Raw genomic sequence first — 18,710 nt, 5'->3', positions numbered from 1 at the left:
AACTGGCAATATTGCAAAATTGCACTTTGCAATGTCAAACTTTAAAAAAATATGACTTCTAACGTTTTTAATAAAATTGCAATAATTATCTATTTTTGGACAAAATTTCAGATTTATTTAACTCAGAGGTTCATTCTAAGTTAGTGATATTTTGGTTTAGCCTTGACCAAATATTGATTTTTAATACTTGCCATTCAACAACTAGTCAAAATACATGTGACTAATCTTTTAACTTTCAGGGTTTCAAGTTCTGGTTCATAATTAGCCAGCCTCCACTAAACCCACACACTCTGAGTTCAGCCTTCTCAACCTTCAAGCATTTATGATAAATCCATAATTACCAACATTCACACTAGAAACCCTAATCCATTTTCAGATTAGATTTTTTTTACATTAATTTTCAAGATACTTCATTACAAGGCAAAAATGCAGTAAAAAGCATTTGACAAATTCCATGAACTATCCTCAGCTATTAAAATGAGAGTAAAGAAAATGAAAAATAATGTGGCTAAGCCAATTTAAAAGAAAAGAAATCCAGGACAATACAGTTTAAAGATGTAATGGACAAAACAATATCATTTATAATGGTAACAAAAATATGAAATATGTAAGAATAAGGTTAAGAAAAAATGTGCTAAACTTTAGAGGAAAACTCAAAAACACTTCTGAAGAACACAAAAGTCTTGATCACAATCAACTTCAGTGTGATGCTAATTTAATTCCAATAAAATATTGAAACTTCCTTTGATTCTAGTATTTCTACATATCTCCTTCATGCTAGTATCTTAAAATACATGTCACCTATACTACAAACATATGCTACAAACCCAATAATACAGCATTGTTTAATTCAATTTTATATCTTTTTAAAAGTTCAGCAAATAAAAGAGGAAAATGTATATATTTATACAGTTTTTAATAGTTACTCATAGTTACATTTTCATTAGTCTTTATTTCCTTGTGTGGATTTGTGTTATTGTCTGGTATCATTTCCTTTTAGCCCAAAAGGCTTCCTTTAATATTTCTTGTAAGGCAGATCTGATAGAAACAAATTCTTTCAGTCTTTATTCATCTGGGAATATCATTATTTCACCTTCACTTTAAGAAAAAACAACTTCATTGTGTTATAATATGCATTTCATAAAATTCACCCAATTTAAGTATATAATTTAATATGTTTTAGTAAATTTACCAAGTTATGCAACCATCACCACCATGCCCTTAATAAGATCCTTGGTAATGTATTTACAGTTAATACCTATTTCCACCCCCAGTCCCAGGCAACCACTAACCTACTTTTTTCTATACATTTGCCTGTAGGTGGTCTTTTGTGCATGACTTTTTTCATTTAGCATAATGTTTTTGAGGTTCATCCACGTTTTAACATGAATAAGAATTTCATTCTTTTTAATCACTGAATAGTATACAGTCCTGCAAGGTAGTGGGAACCACAAAAATGCAAGCTAAAAGCATGTAAAGCAATCTTAATAATCAATGGTAAAAATATAATAGTTCAATGATCTTTAAAAATTTTTGTCAATAACATTAAAGACTTACTCTTGGCTATAACTGTAAAGGGAAATGAAAAGATAGTAAAACTAATATTTAGTATACTATAATTTAAAACATCAGAAATATTGAGAATTAAAATTTTTATTACTTTTTTAAAAGCTTATTAAGAGTAGTTTAAACAGCGCTTGCTTGCTTTCTTCTCATGTAACTACAATACAGAGCGAGCATTTTTCTATTCCTTGGTGAATTGTCGCACTCTTTTCTAAGTTAGGATCAGCTTCCACATTATATCCTTAGCACTTTCAATGTCTTGAAATACCTCAAAGAGTTCCTTCAACCTGAAGGTTTCTTTGCTGGTATAACTTCCTCTGGGATATCTCATTCTTTTCATTTATGTCACTTTGCTCATTTATGTCAATAAATTCGCTTTCACTAAGTTCTTCTGCCTGTATATCTAGTTTCTCAGATGATGACAGTGTCAACATTTCTGCTTCAGCTATTTCTTATGTGATTCCATTTACGATCAATACAAATTTCTTTTCCAGTGTTATCTTTTTTCATTTATTTGCTGCACTTTCATCTTTGTTGGCCAATTCCCTTTCAGTTATCCATTTTTGTAAAATGCTACATGGGTTTATCACTGTGATACAAAGAGACAGTGCAACTACATGCTTGTTGTCTGTGTATGAACTGAATAACAGATGGATGGTGAGCAATCACAAACAGACTTTGAAAGAAATAACATGATTGATCTCTGATCTTGATGTGTATTTGTATTTACATAGTTATTTCTGGAACAAAGAGCTAGTAGTAAAGATGGTACTTTGTGCAATTACTCACAGTTAACATATTGTGGCACCAGAAATTTGAACCATGTTGTTAGGGGGATGCTGTTAGTTAAGCTATGGTAACAGAAATCTGTACACATTAGGCTGATGCAAAGTGAGGACTACCTATATTTTAGGTAAGGACGTCTAACTTGCTTCTAACCAAAATAATATAGCAAAGGTGACAGGATATCATTTCTGAAATTATGGTACATTATATGGCAAAGGTTAAATGATTTTGCAGATATAATTAAAGTCCCCAATCTTCCTTGTTATGAATTCTACTTCATTTGAAATTAATATAGCTACTCAAGCTTTCTTTTGTTTAGTGTTTGCATAGTGTATCTTAATCCTTTTATTTTTAATCTATATATGTCTTTATACTTAAAGTGGGTTTCTCATAAATAGCATGTAGTTGTGTCTTCCTTTTTATCCAATCCAACAATCTCTGCCTTTTAGACCATTCACACTTTCACATTTTAAGTGATTACTAATATGGCAGGATTAAAATCTACTATCTTTAAAACTACAATGAGATATCAGTTCACACCTCCCAGAATGGCTGCCATCAATAAATCAACAAACAAGTGCTGGCGAGGGTGCGGAGAAAGGGGAACCCTAGTACACTGCTGGTGGGAATGCAGACTGGTACAACCACTATGGAAAACAGTATGGAGTTTCCTCAAAAAATTTAAAATGGAATAGTCTTTTGACCCAGCGAACCCACTCCTGGGAATATATCCTAAGAATCCTGAAACTCTAATCAGAAGGAATATATGCACCCCTATGTTCATAGCAGTGCAATTTATAATAGCTAAGATTTGGAAGCAGCCCAGGTGCCCATCAGAAGATGAGTGGATAAAAAAAGCTATGGGACATTTACACCATGGAATACTACGCAGCTATAAAAAAGAAGAAACTCTTACCTTTTGCAACAGCATGGATGCACCTAGAGATTATTATGCTAAGTGAAATAAGCCAGTCAGAGAAAGACAAATACCATATGATCTCACTTATATGTGGAATCTAATGAACAAAATAAACTGACCAAAAAAAATAGAACCAGAGACATGGGTACGTGGAACAGACTAACAGATCTCAGAGGGGAGGGGGTTGGGGTGGACTGGATGAAAGAAGGTGAAGGGATGAGCCAAAGAACCTATATGCATAGCCCATGGACACACACAACAATGTGGTGATGGCCAGAGGGTGGGGGCAGGGTCTGGGTGGAGGGAGCAAAATGAAGGATATCTGTAATAATGTCAACAATAAAAATTAAGTTAAAAAATCTATCTTGTTACCTGATTTTTAATTGTTCCATTTGTTCTTTGTTTCTTTTTTCCTCTTTTTATGCTTTCTCTAGGTTTTTTTGAGCATTTTAACTATTTCATTTTATCATTTCTATTTCTATTTTTACTTGATGCTAGTTAGCTTGGTATTGGGGAGGTGGGAGATGAGGGCATTCTATTGTGTTCCAATTAATCCTCAATATTAGGTAGGCACTTTGACCCTTGTTCCTGTGACTGTGGTCTTCATAAGCATTCCCAGTCCTCCTACAAACATAATTCTAGGCCCAGCAGGTATTCCTTTCCTTCCCCCAAAGCAGAAATTCTTTGCTTTCCTGTTCCCCTTCCATAGCTGCAATGGGTTTCCACCAGTGCCCTCAGCTTCTGTTATCCTTCTTCTCGAGAATTAAACTTTTGCTCCTGAGGCAGATGGGGAGACATTTGGGACAGATTTTGGCAATGGATATTTGCCTATGCCAGCAAACACATGGGAGAAACTTTATTAGGAGTCTTCCTGATATTCCCTGTGAGCACCTGGTAGGGTCCTTAAAGGAAAAAATCTACAAGAGGGTGAGAACCTCCTACTACCTGAGGCCCTAACCTTTAGCAATTCATTAAAAAATTCTACTTTAATATTACTGGCTTATATGACATGCAGCAGTGTCTGTCCCAGGTAAGCACATGCTCAGGTCTGTTTCTCCCTGCAGTGGCACCTGTACCTCTCCTGATTTGGGGTTAGCTATTTGCCCTAAAATCTCAATTTTCTTCTGGTTTCAGGAAGTCATTAATTTGCAATCTGTCCAGCTTTTTTACTGTTGTAAGGATGAGAGCTCTACAGTCCATATCTCTGAGCTGAACCCAGCAGGTTGGTTATTAGTTTTCAGGTACTCTGAGCAACGAGTGAGGAACACAAGGTGAAGCCAGTACAGCAAAGATGACTCAAAACGCAGTCTATAGAGTCAAGCTGACAAAACTTATTCAGGTCAAATGGGCTAATGCATGAGGAACAGATTTTCTTTTACTTTAAGTCTGAGGAATAAAACTTTTGAGCCTTTCAGTTGTGTATTAATGCCTGGAGATCTAGACAAATCACACAGATAATCCTCTGAAGAACTTAGGAAATAATGTTCACATGCCCAGACCACCTACAGCCATTATCCAAACCACCAGACACCTGGAAGGTTACCATCTCAGACCAATCCAGAGGCTAAGAATGCAGGACTGATTTTTCTCAAGAACATGCTTTTTACTATAAGAACACTCATCTTTTCTTTTTTCTTTTGAACACTCTGGGTATTGCCTAGTTGTGTGTTTAATTTGTAAATCCTAAGAACCTTGAATAAATCTTTATCATTTATTCTTAGACAAAGCCTCCTGATTCATTTATGCTTGGTCAACAAAGAGGAGATATTTGAAATACTGAAAGACTGTGTCAATTAAACTATGATTTACTAAGGAAAAATTTGCTGATCATTTTCTTAGAAAAACATAGAAAGATTGGAAATTCCTATAGTTTAATATCTAATCAAGGTTTCTGATCAGTTTGAATTAACTGATATTATTACCTGAGTTGCTATAATTCCAATTAAAGAAAGAACTTGTTTCCATTAACTTTTTGTTCTTGTAACAAATAAATGATTGAGGTTCGTTTGGCCTTTTGAATAGAAGAAACTGCTCAAACCTGCGTCACACCTTTGAACTTATATCATTGGCCCAACCAGGTCCTTCAACCAGGACCCCTGTAAACTATATTTCCAGTCCCCCTTCCAAGTGATTTCCAGTTAGATACATCCAATAGGTGGCACAGGTAAGAGACTAGAGGATGAGAAGAAAGAAGCCAGGATACCAGGATATCTCTATTTCTCAGCTGTATGTGTACACACTTGTGCTCTCTCCCTTTTTCCCTTTCTCCTTCTGTCCCTCTCTTTCTCTTTCTCAGGCAATGGCTGTCATCTCCATGGCTAAAGCTCCCACCAGACAGCCCTCCCTCCAGCTCCTATGTCTCAGTAGGCAGCCCCCACAGTGGTTCCAGTTCCTGCCAAGAGATCTCATTCCTGGGCTCTGCTAATACCACCTCCTCCCTACCTCAGCCCTAGGGGTGGCAGAGGCTTCCTGCTGTTGCATGTCACTAAGTTGCTCCAATGCACCCTGTTTGGCTTCTCAGCTCTTCCAATGCTTTGGTTCACGTTGCCTCCTACTGAACTACTTGCCTCTTTTTTTCTGAGTGAACTGGGAGGATTTCATCTGCCATATCAGAGCTCCACCCTTTACCACATTTCCCTACAATAGGTAAGTCACTACAGTATTACCATCTTGTCTGTGTCTCTCTTCAGTGCCATCATAAACACTCCCATTGAAAATAGACAATTCTCTCATTCATACCACTGAAGAGAATCACTCTGGCTCATTCACAGCCTACTCTGTTAATGAATGCAATTGTTTCTCTCCCCAGTTCTCTCAGCAGCAAAAATGTATAGTAGCCAACAGAGTCCTAGACTAGAATAAGATAGTCCATGGTAGGTGTGCTTTAAATGTGTGTCTCTGTGTATATAAACATGTATAACTGCATAAACACAGACATAAAGTCAACAGTTCAAGAAAAATAAATACCAAAAGATAGAGAGTGCGTGTATGGGGTTATGATGCCAAAATAAGAAGACCAAAACTCCTTTATGGAATTAAGGCTTCCACTTCTAGACAACATGAATAAACAGGGACTGGATTTATCTTCATACCTGAAACAAAAACAAAATAATACATGAGATAATTAATGGTTTTCAAAGACCCTAGACATCAGGCAATGAAGAACAGTAATCCCTGAGAGATGGAAGGAGAGGGGGAAAGAGGTAAGCCCTATGATTGCTCCAGTTAACTGCCTTAAGAGCATTTCCAAGCTACAAAACATGGAGGGGAAACTCGAGCAGACTCTCCAGTGTAAACTGACAAAGCTTAGAGTCTGGATATAAAGGCAGCTGAAGTTCATAGGACAAAGTACCGGAGAGTAGACCTGAACAGAAAGAGAATCCTAGAGATCCACAGAGGGTCTGCCCCTCAGATATTCAAGAGAGATCAGCATATGCATGAAAGGAAAGAATAAGCTGAAAAGGTTAGGGAGAACAATGCTTAGCTACTAGAATAATAACCTGTCCCTGCCAGCCACACTGGTAAAACTCTCAATTCATAGGGCATTGGGTAGAACAGTCAGGATCGTCTTGCCTCACTAATGGGAATAATTAGACCTAGAATGTGTGCTGCTTCAGACCTACCTAACAAATCATAAAAGCAAGACCCCAAAAGTTCAAACTATTTCCAACTAAATTAACTGCATCTAGGAACAAAGCTCAAGATGATTTATAGTAATACGAAAACATCTAGCACCTAACAAGGTAAAATTCACTATGTCTGGCATCCAACTAAAGACTAGCAGGCATCCAAAGAGGCAGGAAATGCAACCATTAATGAGGATAATCAAGCAAGCAAGTGAAACAGACCCAAATTTTAAAAGCATCAGAGAAAGTTTTTAAAATAATTATTATAATATATTTATGTTCAAAAAGCTAAGCAGAGACATGGAAAATATAAAAAAGACCCAAGTGGAACTTCTGAGCATAAAAACTGCATGTCTGAGATGAAAAATACACTGGATAGAATTAATGGCAGATTAGGGGAAGAAAAGGTGAGTTAACAAGAGCATAGCAAACAAAACAAATCCAAAATAATACAGACAGAAAAAAAATGAAAATACACCAGTGAGTTGTAGAATAACTTGAAGTAGTGTAATATACAGGTACCTGAAGCCCATAAATACAGAAAGGAAAAGATAGAAAGAATATATGAAGAAATAATGGCCGAAATTTTCCCAAACTTAATGAAAGCCAGAAAACCACAGACCCAAGAAACCAAATGAATCCCAAGCAAAAGAAACATGAAGAAAACTACATCAAGGTAAATTATAATTAAATTGCTCAAAACCAGTAATAAACAGAAAATCTTAAAAGCAGCAGGAGGAGAAAGACATGCTACATACAGAGGAACAAAGACAAGGATGAGAAACAACATAAGCAAACAGATGATGGAGCAAGAAATGGAGAAAGGGGGGGGAAGCCTAGAATTCTATATCCACCAAAAACATCTTTCAAAATGAAGGTGAAAATAAAGACTTATTCACACATACAAAAGCTGAAAGAATTCAGCAGCAGCAACCTGCACTACAAGAAATTTTAAAGCATATCCTCCTGGCAGAAGGAAAATGAAACTAGATGGAAATAAGAAACACTGGACTGAAGAGTCCTGGAAATGGTATACAGATATCAACAACATATTACTCTTATAAAAGTTATTTCTTATTATTTAAATGTCTTTAAAAGATAATTGTTTAAACAAAAGTAGTAACAATGGGTTGTGGTGTTTATACCCTGTGAAAGTAAAATGCATAGAAAAAATAAAGGTTTAGAGGGAAGAAATGGAAGTATCCTATTGTAACATCCTTATACTAAATCTGAAACGGTATAATATCACTTCAAGGTAGATGATGACAAATTAAAGATGTATACTATAAATCTTGAAGTAACTAAAATAACAATGAGTTATGGTTAATAAGCTACAGAAAATAAAATGGAATTTAAAAATACTTGAGTAATTAAAAAGAATGAAGGAAAGTAGGAAAAGGGAACAAAAATTAATGGGACAAATTGAAAACAAATAGCAAGATCACAAATTCAAAATAACCATATCAACAATCACATCAAATATAAATGGACAAAACATCCCAATAAAAGGCAGAGACTATCACATTACATTTTTTAAAAAGCAAGACCCAATTACATGCTGCCTACAAGAAAGTCACTTTAAATATAAAGACATAAACAGGTCAAAAATAAAAATATGCCCAAGAATTCCACTTGCAGGTATATACCCAAGAGAAACAAGAACATATGCCCAAAGAAGAAGAAAGAAAACATATAGCCACACAAAAATGTGTACACAAATGTTTGTAGAAGCATTATTATTCACAATAACCAAAAAATGAAAATAATCCAAATTTCTACCAACTAAAGGGATAAATAAAATATATTCATACAGTGGAAGAGTATTCAGCTATAAAATAAAATGAAGTAATGATGCATGCTACAACATGAATAAACCTTGAAAACAGCATGCTAAGTGAAAGAAGCCAATCACAAAGGTCTACGTATTGTATAGTTCCATTTACACAAAGTGTCCAAAAGAAGCAACTCCACAGAAACAGAAAACAGACTGATGGTTGCCTAGGGCTGGAGGTGTTGGAAGAAAATAAGAAATGACTACTAACAGATACAGGGTTTCTTGTGAGAGTGATGAAAATGTTCTAAAATTGATTGTGGTGAAAAATTGATAAAATTACATAGAAAATCATTAAGAATATAGAATATTCAAACTAGAACAGCTAAAACAATTTTGAAAAAGAATTAAGTTGGAGGGACTCGATTTCAAGACCCACTATAAAGCTTCAGTAAGCAAGTCAGTGTGGTATTGGCAAAAAGCTAGATACAGAGATAAGTGGAACATAATAAGAAAGTCCAGAAGTATATCCACATAAATATCAGCAATTGATTTTGTATAAAATTGCAAAAGTAATTTAATGACGGAAAGATCATATTTTCAACAAAAATGTTGGGAAAATTAAACACCCATACATTAAAAAATAAACCTCAATCTCATACCTTTTACAAAAACTAACTCAAAATAAATCACAGATCTAAGTGTGAAGTGCAAAACCGTAAGACTTTTAGGACAAAATATAAGAGAAAACCTTCCTACCTGGGGTTACCAATGAGTTTTTAGACATGACACCAAAAGCACAATCAGTAAAAAGGAAAAGTTAATAAATTGGATTGCATTAAAATTTTAAATGTTTGCTCTGCAAAAGACACTGTTAAGATAATGAAAACACAAGCTACAAAATGAGAAACAATATTTGCAAATTACATATCTAACAAAAGAGTTGCATCCAAAATATATAAAGAACTCTAAATTCAAAGAAAACAAACAATACAATTAGAAAATGGACAAAAGACTTGAACAGTCACTTGAAAAAGGATATGTGAATGGCAAACAAGCACAGGAAAACATGTTCAACATGAGGGAAATGCAAATTAAAACCACAAGATACCACTACACATCTATTAGAATGAATAAAATAAAAAATGCGAACAATACTAAGTGCTGGAGAGAATATGGAGCAACTGGAACTCTTACACATTGCTGGTTGGGATGTACAGTCACTCCAGAAAACAGTCTGGCAGTTTCCTTATAAAGTTAAACTTACTCTTACCCTATAATCCAGCAATCCCATTCCTGGTTATTTACCATAGAAAAATGAAAACTTACATTCACACAAAATCCCATAAGCTAATTTTTATAGAAGCTCTATTCATAATGACACAAAAATTGGAAACAACCCAATTTTCCTTCAACTGGCAAATGAATAAACAAACTGTTATATCCATAAAATGGAATCTGACTCAGCAATAAAAATGAGCTAACTATAGACACATGCAACAACATGGGTGAATCTCAAAGGCATTGTGCTGAGTGAAAAAGCTAATCCCAAAAGATTACATACTGAAATGTTCCCTTTATACAACATATTTGAAAAGACAAAACTATAGTGATGGAGAATAGATCAGTGGTTGTCAGAGTCAGATGGTAGCATGAGGGAGATTTTTAGGATGATGGAACTAGTGTACATCTCAATTGTGGTGGTGGTTGCACATATCTATACAAATGTTAAAATCCATACAACTGTGCATCAAAAGTCAATTTCACTTATGATAATTTTAAAAATAAAATCAATAAATCTAAAAAGGTAATAATTTTAAAAATAAAAGTGTGTGGATGACACAAAATAAAAGTGTCCTCTCGGGAACACAAAAAGCTAACAGTCAGTTGACAGCACATTACTCTACAGGGAAGAGTTAACATAATAGGCCTGATGTTGCTGTCTCTAGGAGGACCTCCTTGCATGACTGATCCTTGCAATAGCTCCTGGGAACTTGGCCTATAAAGTATTCCGTATGCTACTAATTGATAAGGTTGTTTTGTGTGTCTGGAACGCTGAATTCTGCCACATAAGCCTGGCTAGCTTGATTGTTTCTGCAAATATGATTTATGGTGAATACCTGCTTTCCTTCTGGGAGTCAGAAATTTCAGTAAGAGTATCAGTCCCCAATAAAAAAGTATGGGTCTTAAGCAAGCTTCCCTAGTCAGAAACACTGTGCATGTGTTGCTGCAATTAATTGCTGGAGGAATAAGCTTCTTTGTGAAACCCCACCCTAATCCCCAAAGAGAGAACATTAGAAGCCCACATCTAGACTCTTCCAAATTCGACCTATTACATCTTTTTCCCTTGTTGATCATGCTGCATAACCTATCATTGTAATAAATCATAACTGCAACTACAAATGTCTCTGAATCCCATGAGTCTTTCTAGCAAATCACTAAATGTGTGGGTATGAAATGCCCAAAACAGTTAACAAATATAAGTGGTACTTTAAATCTTAACCCTTTCTTCCAGTCCTTTCTCTAGAACTGTATTGCCTATTCTTCAGCCTCCTTTAGAATCCCAAGTAGTGCCATATGCACTGTAGTCCTCAACATCTGCCTCAGGTCCTTGAAACAGCCCTGTATGCCTCAAGTTCCAAGTGGAAGTCAGAGCCTGGTGTAAGTAAAAGTTACAATTAGGTTCAGTAGCAAATAACAAAGACACATTTCTCTCTCACATATAAGGAGTTCAGAAGTATGCAGACCTGAAATGGCAGCTCTATGCTATCAGAGACCCCTACTCCATCTATCTTATTGTATCGCTATAAGTGTCATCCATTGTCAAGGTTACTTCTTGATCCAATATGGCTGCTAGAGCTCTAGACATAACATCCATATCCAAGAGGACAGAGAGCATGGCAAAAGAAGGGCATGCTACCTTCCCTGTAAAGAGACTTTGCACAGCCCTGGCCAGTGTAGTTCAGTTGGTTGGAGCATCATCCTGTGCACCAAAAGGTTGCTGGTTCAATTCCCAGTCAGGGCACATACCTAGGTTGCAGATTCAATCCCTGATCGGGGGGTGTATGGGAGGCAACCGATTGATGTTTCTCTCTCTCTCCCCTCTTCTCTAAAATCAATAAAAACATATTCTCGGGTGAGAACTTGGGGAAGAAAGATACTTTGCACAAATCACATATAATACTTCTAATTTGGTCATATGACCACACTCAACTGCAAGAGAGCACAGGAAACGCAGTGTTTTCATTGCACAGTCCCACTCTGAGACATTCTAAGCAAGTCTGGGGCCAGACCTCCTATTTTTTTTTTTTTAATATATCTATTGATTTCAGAAAGAGGAAGGGAGAAGAGAGAGACAGAAACATCAATGATGATAGAATCATTGATCAGCTGCCTCCTGCACACCTCCTGCTGGGGCATGTGTCCTGACTGGGAAGTGAACCGCAATCTCCTGGTCGATGTTCAACTGCTGAGACACGCAGGCTGGGCTTGACTGAACTTTTTTAAAGTAAGTTGCATACATTAGGATTCAAACACCACCCCTAAATACTTCAGCCTTCATCTCCAAAGAATAAGTGCATTCTCCTATATAACAATTATCATGCCTAAGAAAAATAACAGTAATTCCCTAATATCACATAATACCAAGTCCACATTCAAATATCCCTGATTGTCCTCAAAACATTTTTACAGCTTTTTAATGAACCAGAAGCCAATCAAGTTTCATAAACCAGAAGCCAGTCAAGTTTCCTGTGCTATATTTGGTTATGTCTCATTGTCTCCATTAACTTAGAATACTGTCTTTGTCTGCTCAGGCTTCAAGAATAAAATACTAGTAAGGCTGGATGGCTTAAACAACAAACATTTATTTCCCACAGTTCTGGAGGCTAGGAATCCCAAGATCAAGGTGCCAGCAGATTTAGGGTCTGGTTGGAGCACTCTTTTTGGCTTGTAGATGGCTGCCTTCTTGCTGTTATCCTCACATGGGGTGGAGGCTCTGGTTTCTTCCTCTTATAAAGGCACTAATCTCATCATGGAGGCCCACCTTCATGACCTCATCTAACCCTAATCACCTCCCAAAGGCCCCACCTACAAGTACCATCACATTGGAGATTAGGGCTTCAACATATGATTTGGGGGGGGGCACAGTTCAATCCATAACAAACCTTATCTGCCTTTTTGTTTCCCTCGACAAAGACTTTCAAAAAAAAAAACACAAAACAAAAAACTAGGGTAACTGTCTTGTAGATTGTCCCATGTCTTGGATATGTTTCTTTTTCCCATGGTTTTTTATCATTTGTTTCTCTGTTCCCTATATTTCCTATAAGCTGAAAGATATGCCAAAAAAACTCGATTAGATTCAGAAGAAACATTTGGAGGGTGAATACTACATAGGGAACGCTGTATGCTTCCTATTACATTGCATAATGAGGCTCATAATACCAGAGAGTTCCACAGGGAGAAAGGATAAATTTGATGACTCAGTTATAAGACTGTGATTGCCATACCTCTCCCCTGTAAAGGTACCTTCTTTCCTTTGCGATAGTCAAGTAATCTGTGGGGTCATACTCAGCACCATGCAGCTACCGAGTTCCCAATGTCTCACCTGCAACTCTTGAATTCATTGAAAATTCTTGTCTAAATCAATTATGATTGGGGGTTGTGAAATGGTGATTTTCTAAGTACATTATTCTAAAAAGGTTAACTTCTGAAAGTTCTAAGAAACACTTTCAGGAAATGTCATTTTTCTCATTTTAACATACATTTTAGTTCCATTTAAAACTTTTAAATAACTAATGCTACCTAACCACATAACTATAATCTATTTCTAATTCATTTTTTGCTACATATTTAAAAGTCATTTGCTTTATTTTAAAAAGTCATTTGCTTTATTTTAAAACAACGTTTCAATTGCAGAAGTAATGTTACAGAAATTTTAGGCCACTCAGAATATAAAGGGAAAAGTAATATCTCCCTGCCTCTCTCCCAACAACTGGTCCTACTGCCAAAAGATAACCACTGCTAAGTTTGTGTATCTTTCCAGAGAAGCACACATGCCATATATAAATGTCTAGACATCATGTTTATGTATATACATTACATAATTTTTAAAGAATAAATGAGATAATACTACACATACTGTTCTGTGCCTTGTTTTTTTTCCACAGCAGTATGTGTGGGCAGCTGCCTTAATTTAACCAGTCCCTTCTTGATGAGTATTGCAACTTGTTTCTACTGCAACAAATACTGCAGTTCAAGTAAGGTAATATGCTAATGCAAGTATTTCTGAAGAATAAAGTCTAAGAACTGATGCTGCTGGATAAAAAAGTAGGGTAAATACATTGTACCTTTTTTCTAGGTATTAACAAATAGTCCCCACACAAAAAATTTATAATTCTCTTCATCCCTCTAACTGTATCCTAATGCATTGTCAAATTACTGCAGGCCTCTGTTGAACCAACCTCAAATAGCAACACTGGCCAAAGAATTACAAAGTCTAAAGTGAGAATGAAGACTAATATTTACCAGTGTTTAAGTACCAGAAACTGCACTTGACCTTTAGAGTACCTCATTCATACAATAATCCTGTAAGGTGAGTGACATTGTCTCCACTTTTGAAAAGAGGAAACTAAGGCTCAGAGAGCTTACCCAATGTTACATACAGCTTTATAAGTAACCGGGCCAGCATTTGAACCCAGGCAATCTGGTACCAAAGTGAGACCACACGGAGCTGCCCCAAACTAGTGCCGAAGTAAGGAGTTCTTTAAAAAATGAGTGCTCCTGATTAACCAGGAAGAGGACGGTCCCGAAATGTTTGCTCACAAACTCAAATGTTAATTTCATGCTACTGCAAAAAAGCCATATTTTCCTCTTTCAGACTTTGCCTATGAACCCACTCTCAGGCTGTGCTTAGCAATCCAGCTCCAACAAAGCAACAATGAGCCCACGGGCCACAGAACTTGGAGGGGCTGACTGACATGTACTTGGAAAGCTGATAGGCAGGGAACAGGGGGGGAAACAAGAAGCAGGTGGTATGCTAGCATGACCAAGTTAGATATTTTGGAGCCACATCAATTGTCACAAAAACATTATGAGGGAAGTGGAACTACTGTACACATGAGAGAAAACCACAATTAACTGGCCACAGTCTGTTTATACCAGCTTTCTCTGCCTTGAACACTTGCTTTTTCTGCTATACAGACATGCTGTGCCCAGTAACTTTAGGATGGCACTTAATCACCACAGAGCCAGACAGCTGGGAGCTCCCTGCCCTAACAAAACAGGTTAGACTGGCGGCCTTGCCTTCTGCCACACAGCTCCCATCTCAGGGTCTGGGGTGCTGCTTTCAACTACCCTGGAGTCTGGTATGTGGTCACCTTCCCTTGTAGCTGTCTGGGGCTGTTGTCAGGGAGGAGTGCTTATAACTCTCTCTTGGTAGATGGGGAAGTTCCTCTCAATTTAAATGGTAAGCATTCATGGCGTATTTGTCTTTTACTGTCTTAGGTCCTTTGCATCAAAGTAAGTGTTGTTATTGGATCTATTTGTGCACACCACTCCTAATGTAACATCAGCTACTCACTGGGAATAATGGGGTAAAAAGGAGAGGAGGGGGAAAATCTTCCCCTTTCACCTGAAATTGTCTCAATTTCAGGCACAGGGCTCCAGAAGCTCCAGGGTACACACAACAATGGAAAGGTCACAGAAAATTGACAACGTAATGTGATTTAAATTGGAGAAGTGGGCATCAAATTTGATGATCTGAGGAGCATCTTAAAAATACCATAACAAATGCCACAGAATGAAGGCATGGACACACTTCCACAGTTCAAAAACCAAATAGCACAAAAGGTATAAAGTGATGTCTCCCTCTCACCCCTATGTCACGGACACCTAGTTCCTACAGATATTTTATGACTATACTGGCAAGTATACATTATCTCAATTTATTTTTATTTTGATATATTACTACGTATATAAAAGCCTTCCCTCTTAGATTAAATATTTTTAAAGTGGCAGAAATTAGATTTTTTTAAATTTAAAAGTAAAAAGTTTTGAAATTCACAGTTGAACACTTTCACTCATAAAAATTTGCTCACATTTAGAAGTTAAATTGTCTACCTCCAAAAATGAAGTTGGTCACCCGGCATGCAGCAGATACAAGTTTCCTTGGGTCTTTTTGTCCTTTATTACTCAGAGGGAACAGGACAGTTACTCACTTCCTCTATTGATTTCAAAAAATGCAATCTGACTTCTTACTATTAAAAAAGAGAAGCCCTGAAAATCTGTACTGCATTCACTTAAGTGTTCAAAGATTTTCATACTGAATTTTTTAACAGAATCTCAATAGTCTTCAGTAATCAAATGATATTAGAATTCAGATTGGGGGAGGGTCTTGAAACAGAAGAGTAAATATCCCTGAGAGAAATATTTAGTCACAATTATAGGCAAGCCACATCAAAATATTAATATTTGGAATAACCTAAGACATCACATGTTGACAAACTAAATTTCTTAATACATTTCAAAGTAACATTAAACCCCAAAGACATAGTACAAAAATTACACAGAATGGTATGAGATGATGTTGCCTTTTCTGAACAATCATCAATTAAACCAGATTTCAGTAACACAAAATGAAACAGTACACTGCAGCACAGCCCCAATGACTAAATGCTGGTGATGAGCTTAAAAGTACATATCATCAAAGGAAAATTCCACTGCTGTTTTTAAGCCTTAAGATAAAGGTGATTGAGCTCCTAAGAACACGGAGTACTCTTCAGAAAATGTGTTTTTAAATCCCCATTTACTTTCTATGCACTTGAGCATATATTTATGAGCCTGTCAAAGCTACCTTTTTAAAAGTATTTCACATTGCACTTTAATGAATTGGATATAGGGGCTATAAAATAAAAATATTTTCAAGGTTACCTATATAATATAAAGGCAATCTTCATTTGCATTATGGCTCAGAGTCAATCGCCAGAAATGACAATGTGCTTCCACTCCCCATTCTGCTCTCTGCTCAGGAAACCTCCTAGCTTAACTGCAGCCTTGGTTTCAGACATTTGTCACCAACTGACACAAACCACAGAGCTCAAGAGGGACCAGGTATTTTGGACCTGGTCCTGTTTCAATACAAGATCTTTCAAGGCCACTACCCCCTGAAAACTCAAGGGCTCCCGACAGCACTTCATAACCTTGGTGGCCAAGAGCCTGGGCTATCAGCAACCAATCAAGAACCATGAGGAAGCAAGGCCCAGAGCCAAGGGTAATTTTCACATTAAAGATTAAGGTGTCTGCTTTCCATTCTCTATCAGGGAACCCTGAATGGAAATTGAGTGGAGAGATCCCTCCAGTATAAGTGATAAAGTAAAATGTTGTCTATTGGAAACAGTCGAGAAGTGGGCTCATCCATTTCACATAAGGACACCGATGTGGGCCTTAACTCTACTGAATTAAATTCAAAAGGAGAATACTTGGTTCCAGTTTGGTGTCACGGTGAAGGGATCAGGGGGCTTGGGGGGGGGGGGAGGATGATTCAGATTATGGCTAAATGACACCTATGTAATGACAGAAGATTTGTACTGACCATTGTGCATGTGACACACTGTGTGCCATTAAATCCAGAAAAGGATGGTGGCATCATGCCCACCTTTCATAACAAAAGAAGGCTGATTCCAGAATTAAAACCACTACTTTTCCCCTTCATACATTCACAAATGTATCCTCAAAATCATGTCCATGTTACAATCTGAGGAATACAAAAGCTCCTCTCTGCTTGGAGAAGGCAAGTGACTGGGTATAACTTCCCACCTGGACACAAGGGTGAAAGGCGTGCCCACATGGCTGAGCACCACTCTGGATCCTAAACCACATTCACCTTTCACAGCGCTTCAAGCTCTGACTTTATCAACCAGGAACCAGGGAACACAGATCTCAGAAATGGATGCCGAGACAGGTTGACCATGGATGTGGCATCCACCAGGCCCCATACCCAAACCGAGAAGCCCTCAGTCCTTGCCCCACTCTCACTGTGGTGTGACTCCTGGGGTGGCGCGGTCCCCTGCGAAGTCACCCACCTCCCGCCAGGACACACACAGCCTGCTAAGCTGAACTAGGGCGGGGGTCCGGGGTCGCAACGGGGGGGCGGGGGCAAGCCAGAACCCTGTGGACAGAACCAGGCCACCTCTGTGCCTTTCATTTTTCTGGTTCCCCATGAAGAAACGTCGAAATGGAGTGTAATTCTTTTTAATGGTAACAGAAAATACAGACAGTTGACCTTGGGAACCAACAGCGGGAAAAGGAAAAGGAATGAAACACGTTGCGAGTGAAGGGGGAGCACAGTGAAGCGCGGGGAGCGGGAAGCGCAGCTCCGGCTGCCCAAGGGGTGTCGGGGAGGTGGGCTTGGGTGGGGTGCTCACCATAGATCATGGCCAGCCCGGTCTCGTGTAGGAAGCGCACCCGGCGGTGCTTGAAGAGCCAGATGGTGAGGATGGTGAGCGTGAGCAGCAGGATGAAGGTGAGCAGACTCACGCTGTCTTGCCTGTGGCTCTCCTCCGCCTCCTTCTCAGTGGCGAGCTCCTCCATGGCGCTGCTGTCCTCAGCCTCCGCCCCAGAGGAGGCCGCGGCAGCGACACGCAGCCCCCGACCCAGAAGCAGCGGCAGCAGCAGCAGCCCGGGTGGCAGCGCCTGCGCTGCCGGCCCCAGGCCAAGGGGCGCCGCGTCGCCACCAGGCTCCATGGTCCCAGAGCTGCCTGCGCCTCCAGCGCGCGCGGACCAGCAGCCGGCGCCGTCCGCGAGTTGACTTGGCGCGGCTGACCTGCCGGAGTGGCAGCGGCTGCCGCAGCTCCTCCTCCCGCTGGCGCCCGGTCGGGGGAGGGGCGCGCGCAGTGCGCAGGATCCCCAAGCACCGCCCCCCGCCCGCGCACCTGTTCGGCTCGCTGCCGCGCGGGGCCTCGTGTCTGTCAGGCCACAGAAGCAGGGTTGGCTGTGGCCCTCCGACCCACGGGCCGGACCGCCAACCCCTGGCCTCTCTGCTCTCCTC

General features: G+C 38.6%; 1 protein-coding gene across 1 annotated transcript in view; it reads right to left on the bottom strand.

Moving 5' to 3' along the window:
* The window catches only part of SLC9A7 (solute carrier family 9 member A7), a 118,005-nt gene extending 99,599 nt beyond the window's left edge, over positions 1–18,406 (bottom strand). Inside the window, exon 1 of the mRNA XM_016218484.2 lies at positions 18,088–18,406. Within this exon, the coding sequence (XP_016073970.2) occupies positions 18,088–18,406 (319 nt within the window). The remainder of the gene's footprint in view (positions 1–18,087) is intronic.
* Positions 18,407–18,710: the final 304 nt, after the last annotated feature.

This window comes from Miniopterus natalensis, chromosome X (assembly GCF_054644295.1).
Source record: "Miniopterus natalensis isolate mMinNat1 chromosome X, mMinNat1.hap1, whole genome shotgun sequence".
Taxonomy (NCBI): Eukaryota; Metazoa; Chordata; class Mammalia; order Chiroptera; family Miniopteridae; genus Miniopterus; species Miniopterus natalensis.
This window is presented reverse-complemented; position numbering and strand designations above follow the sequence as displayed.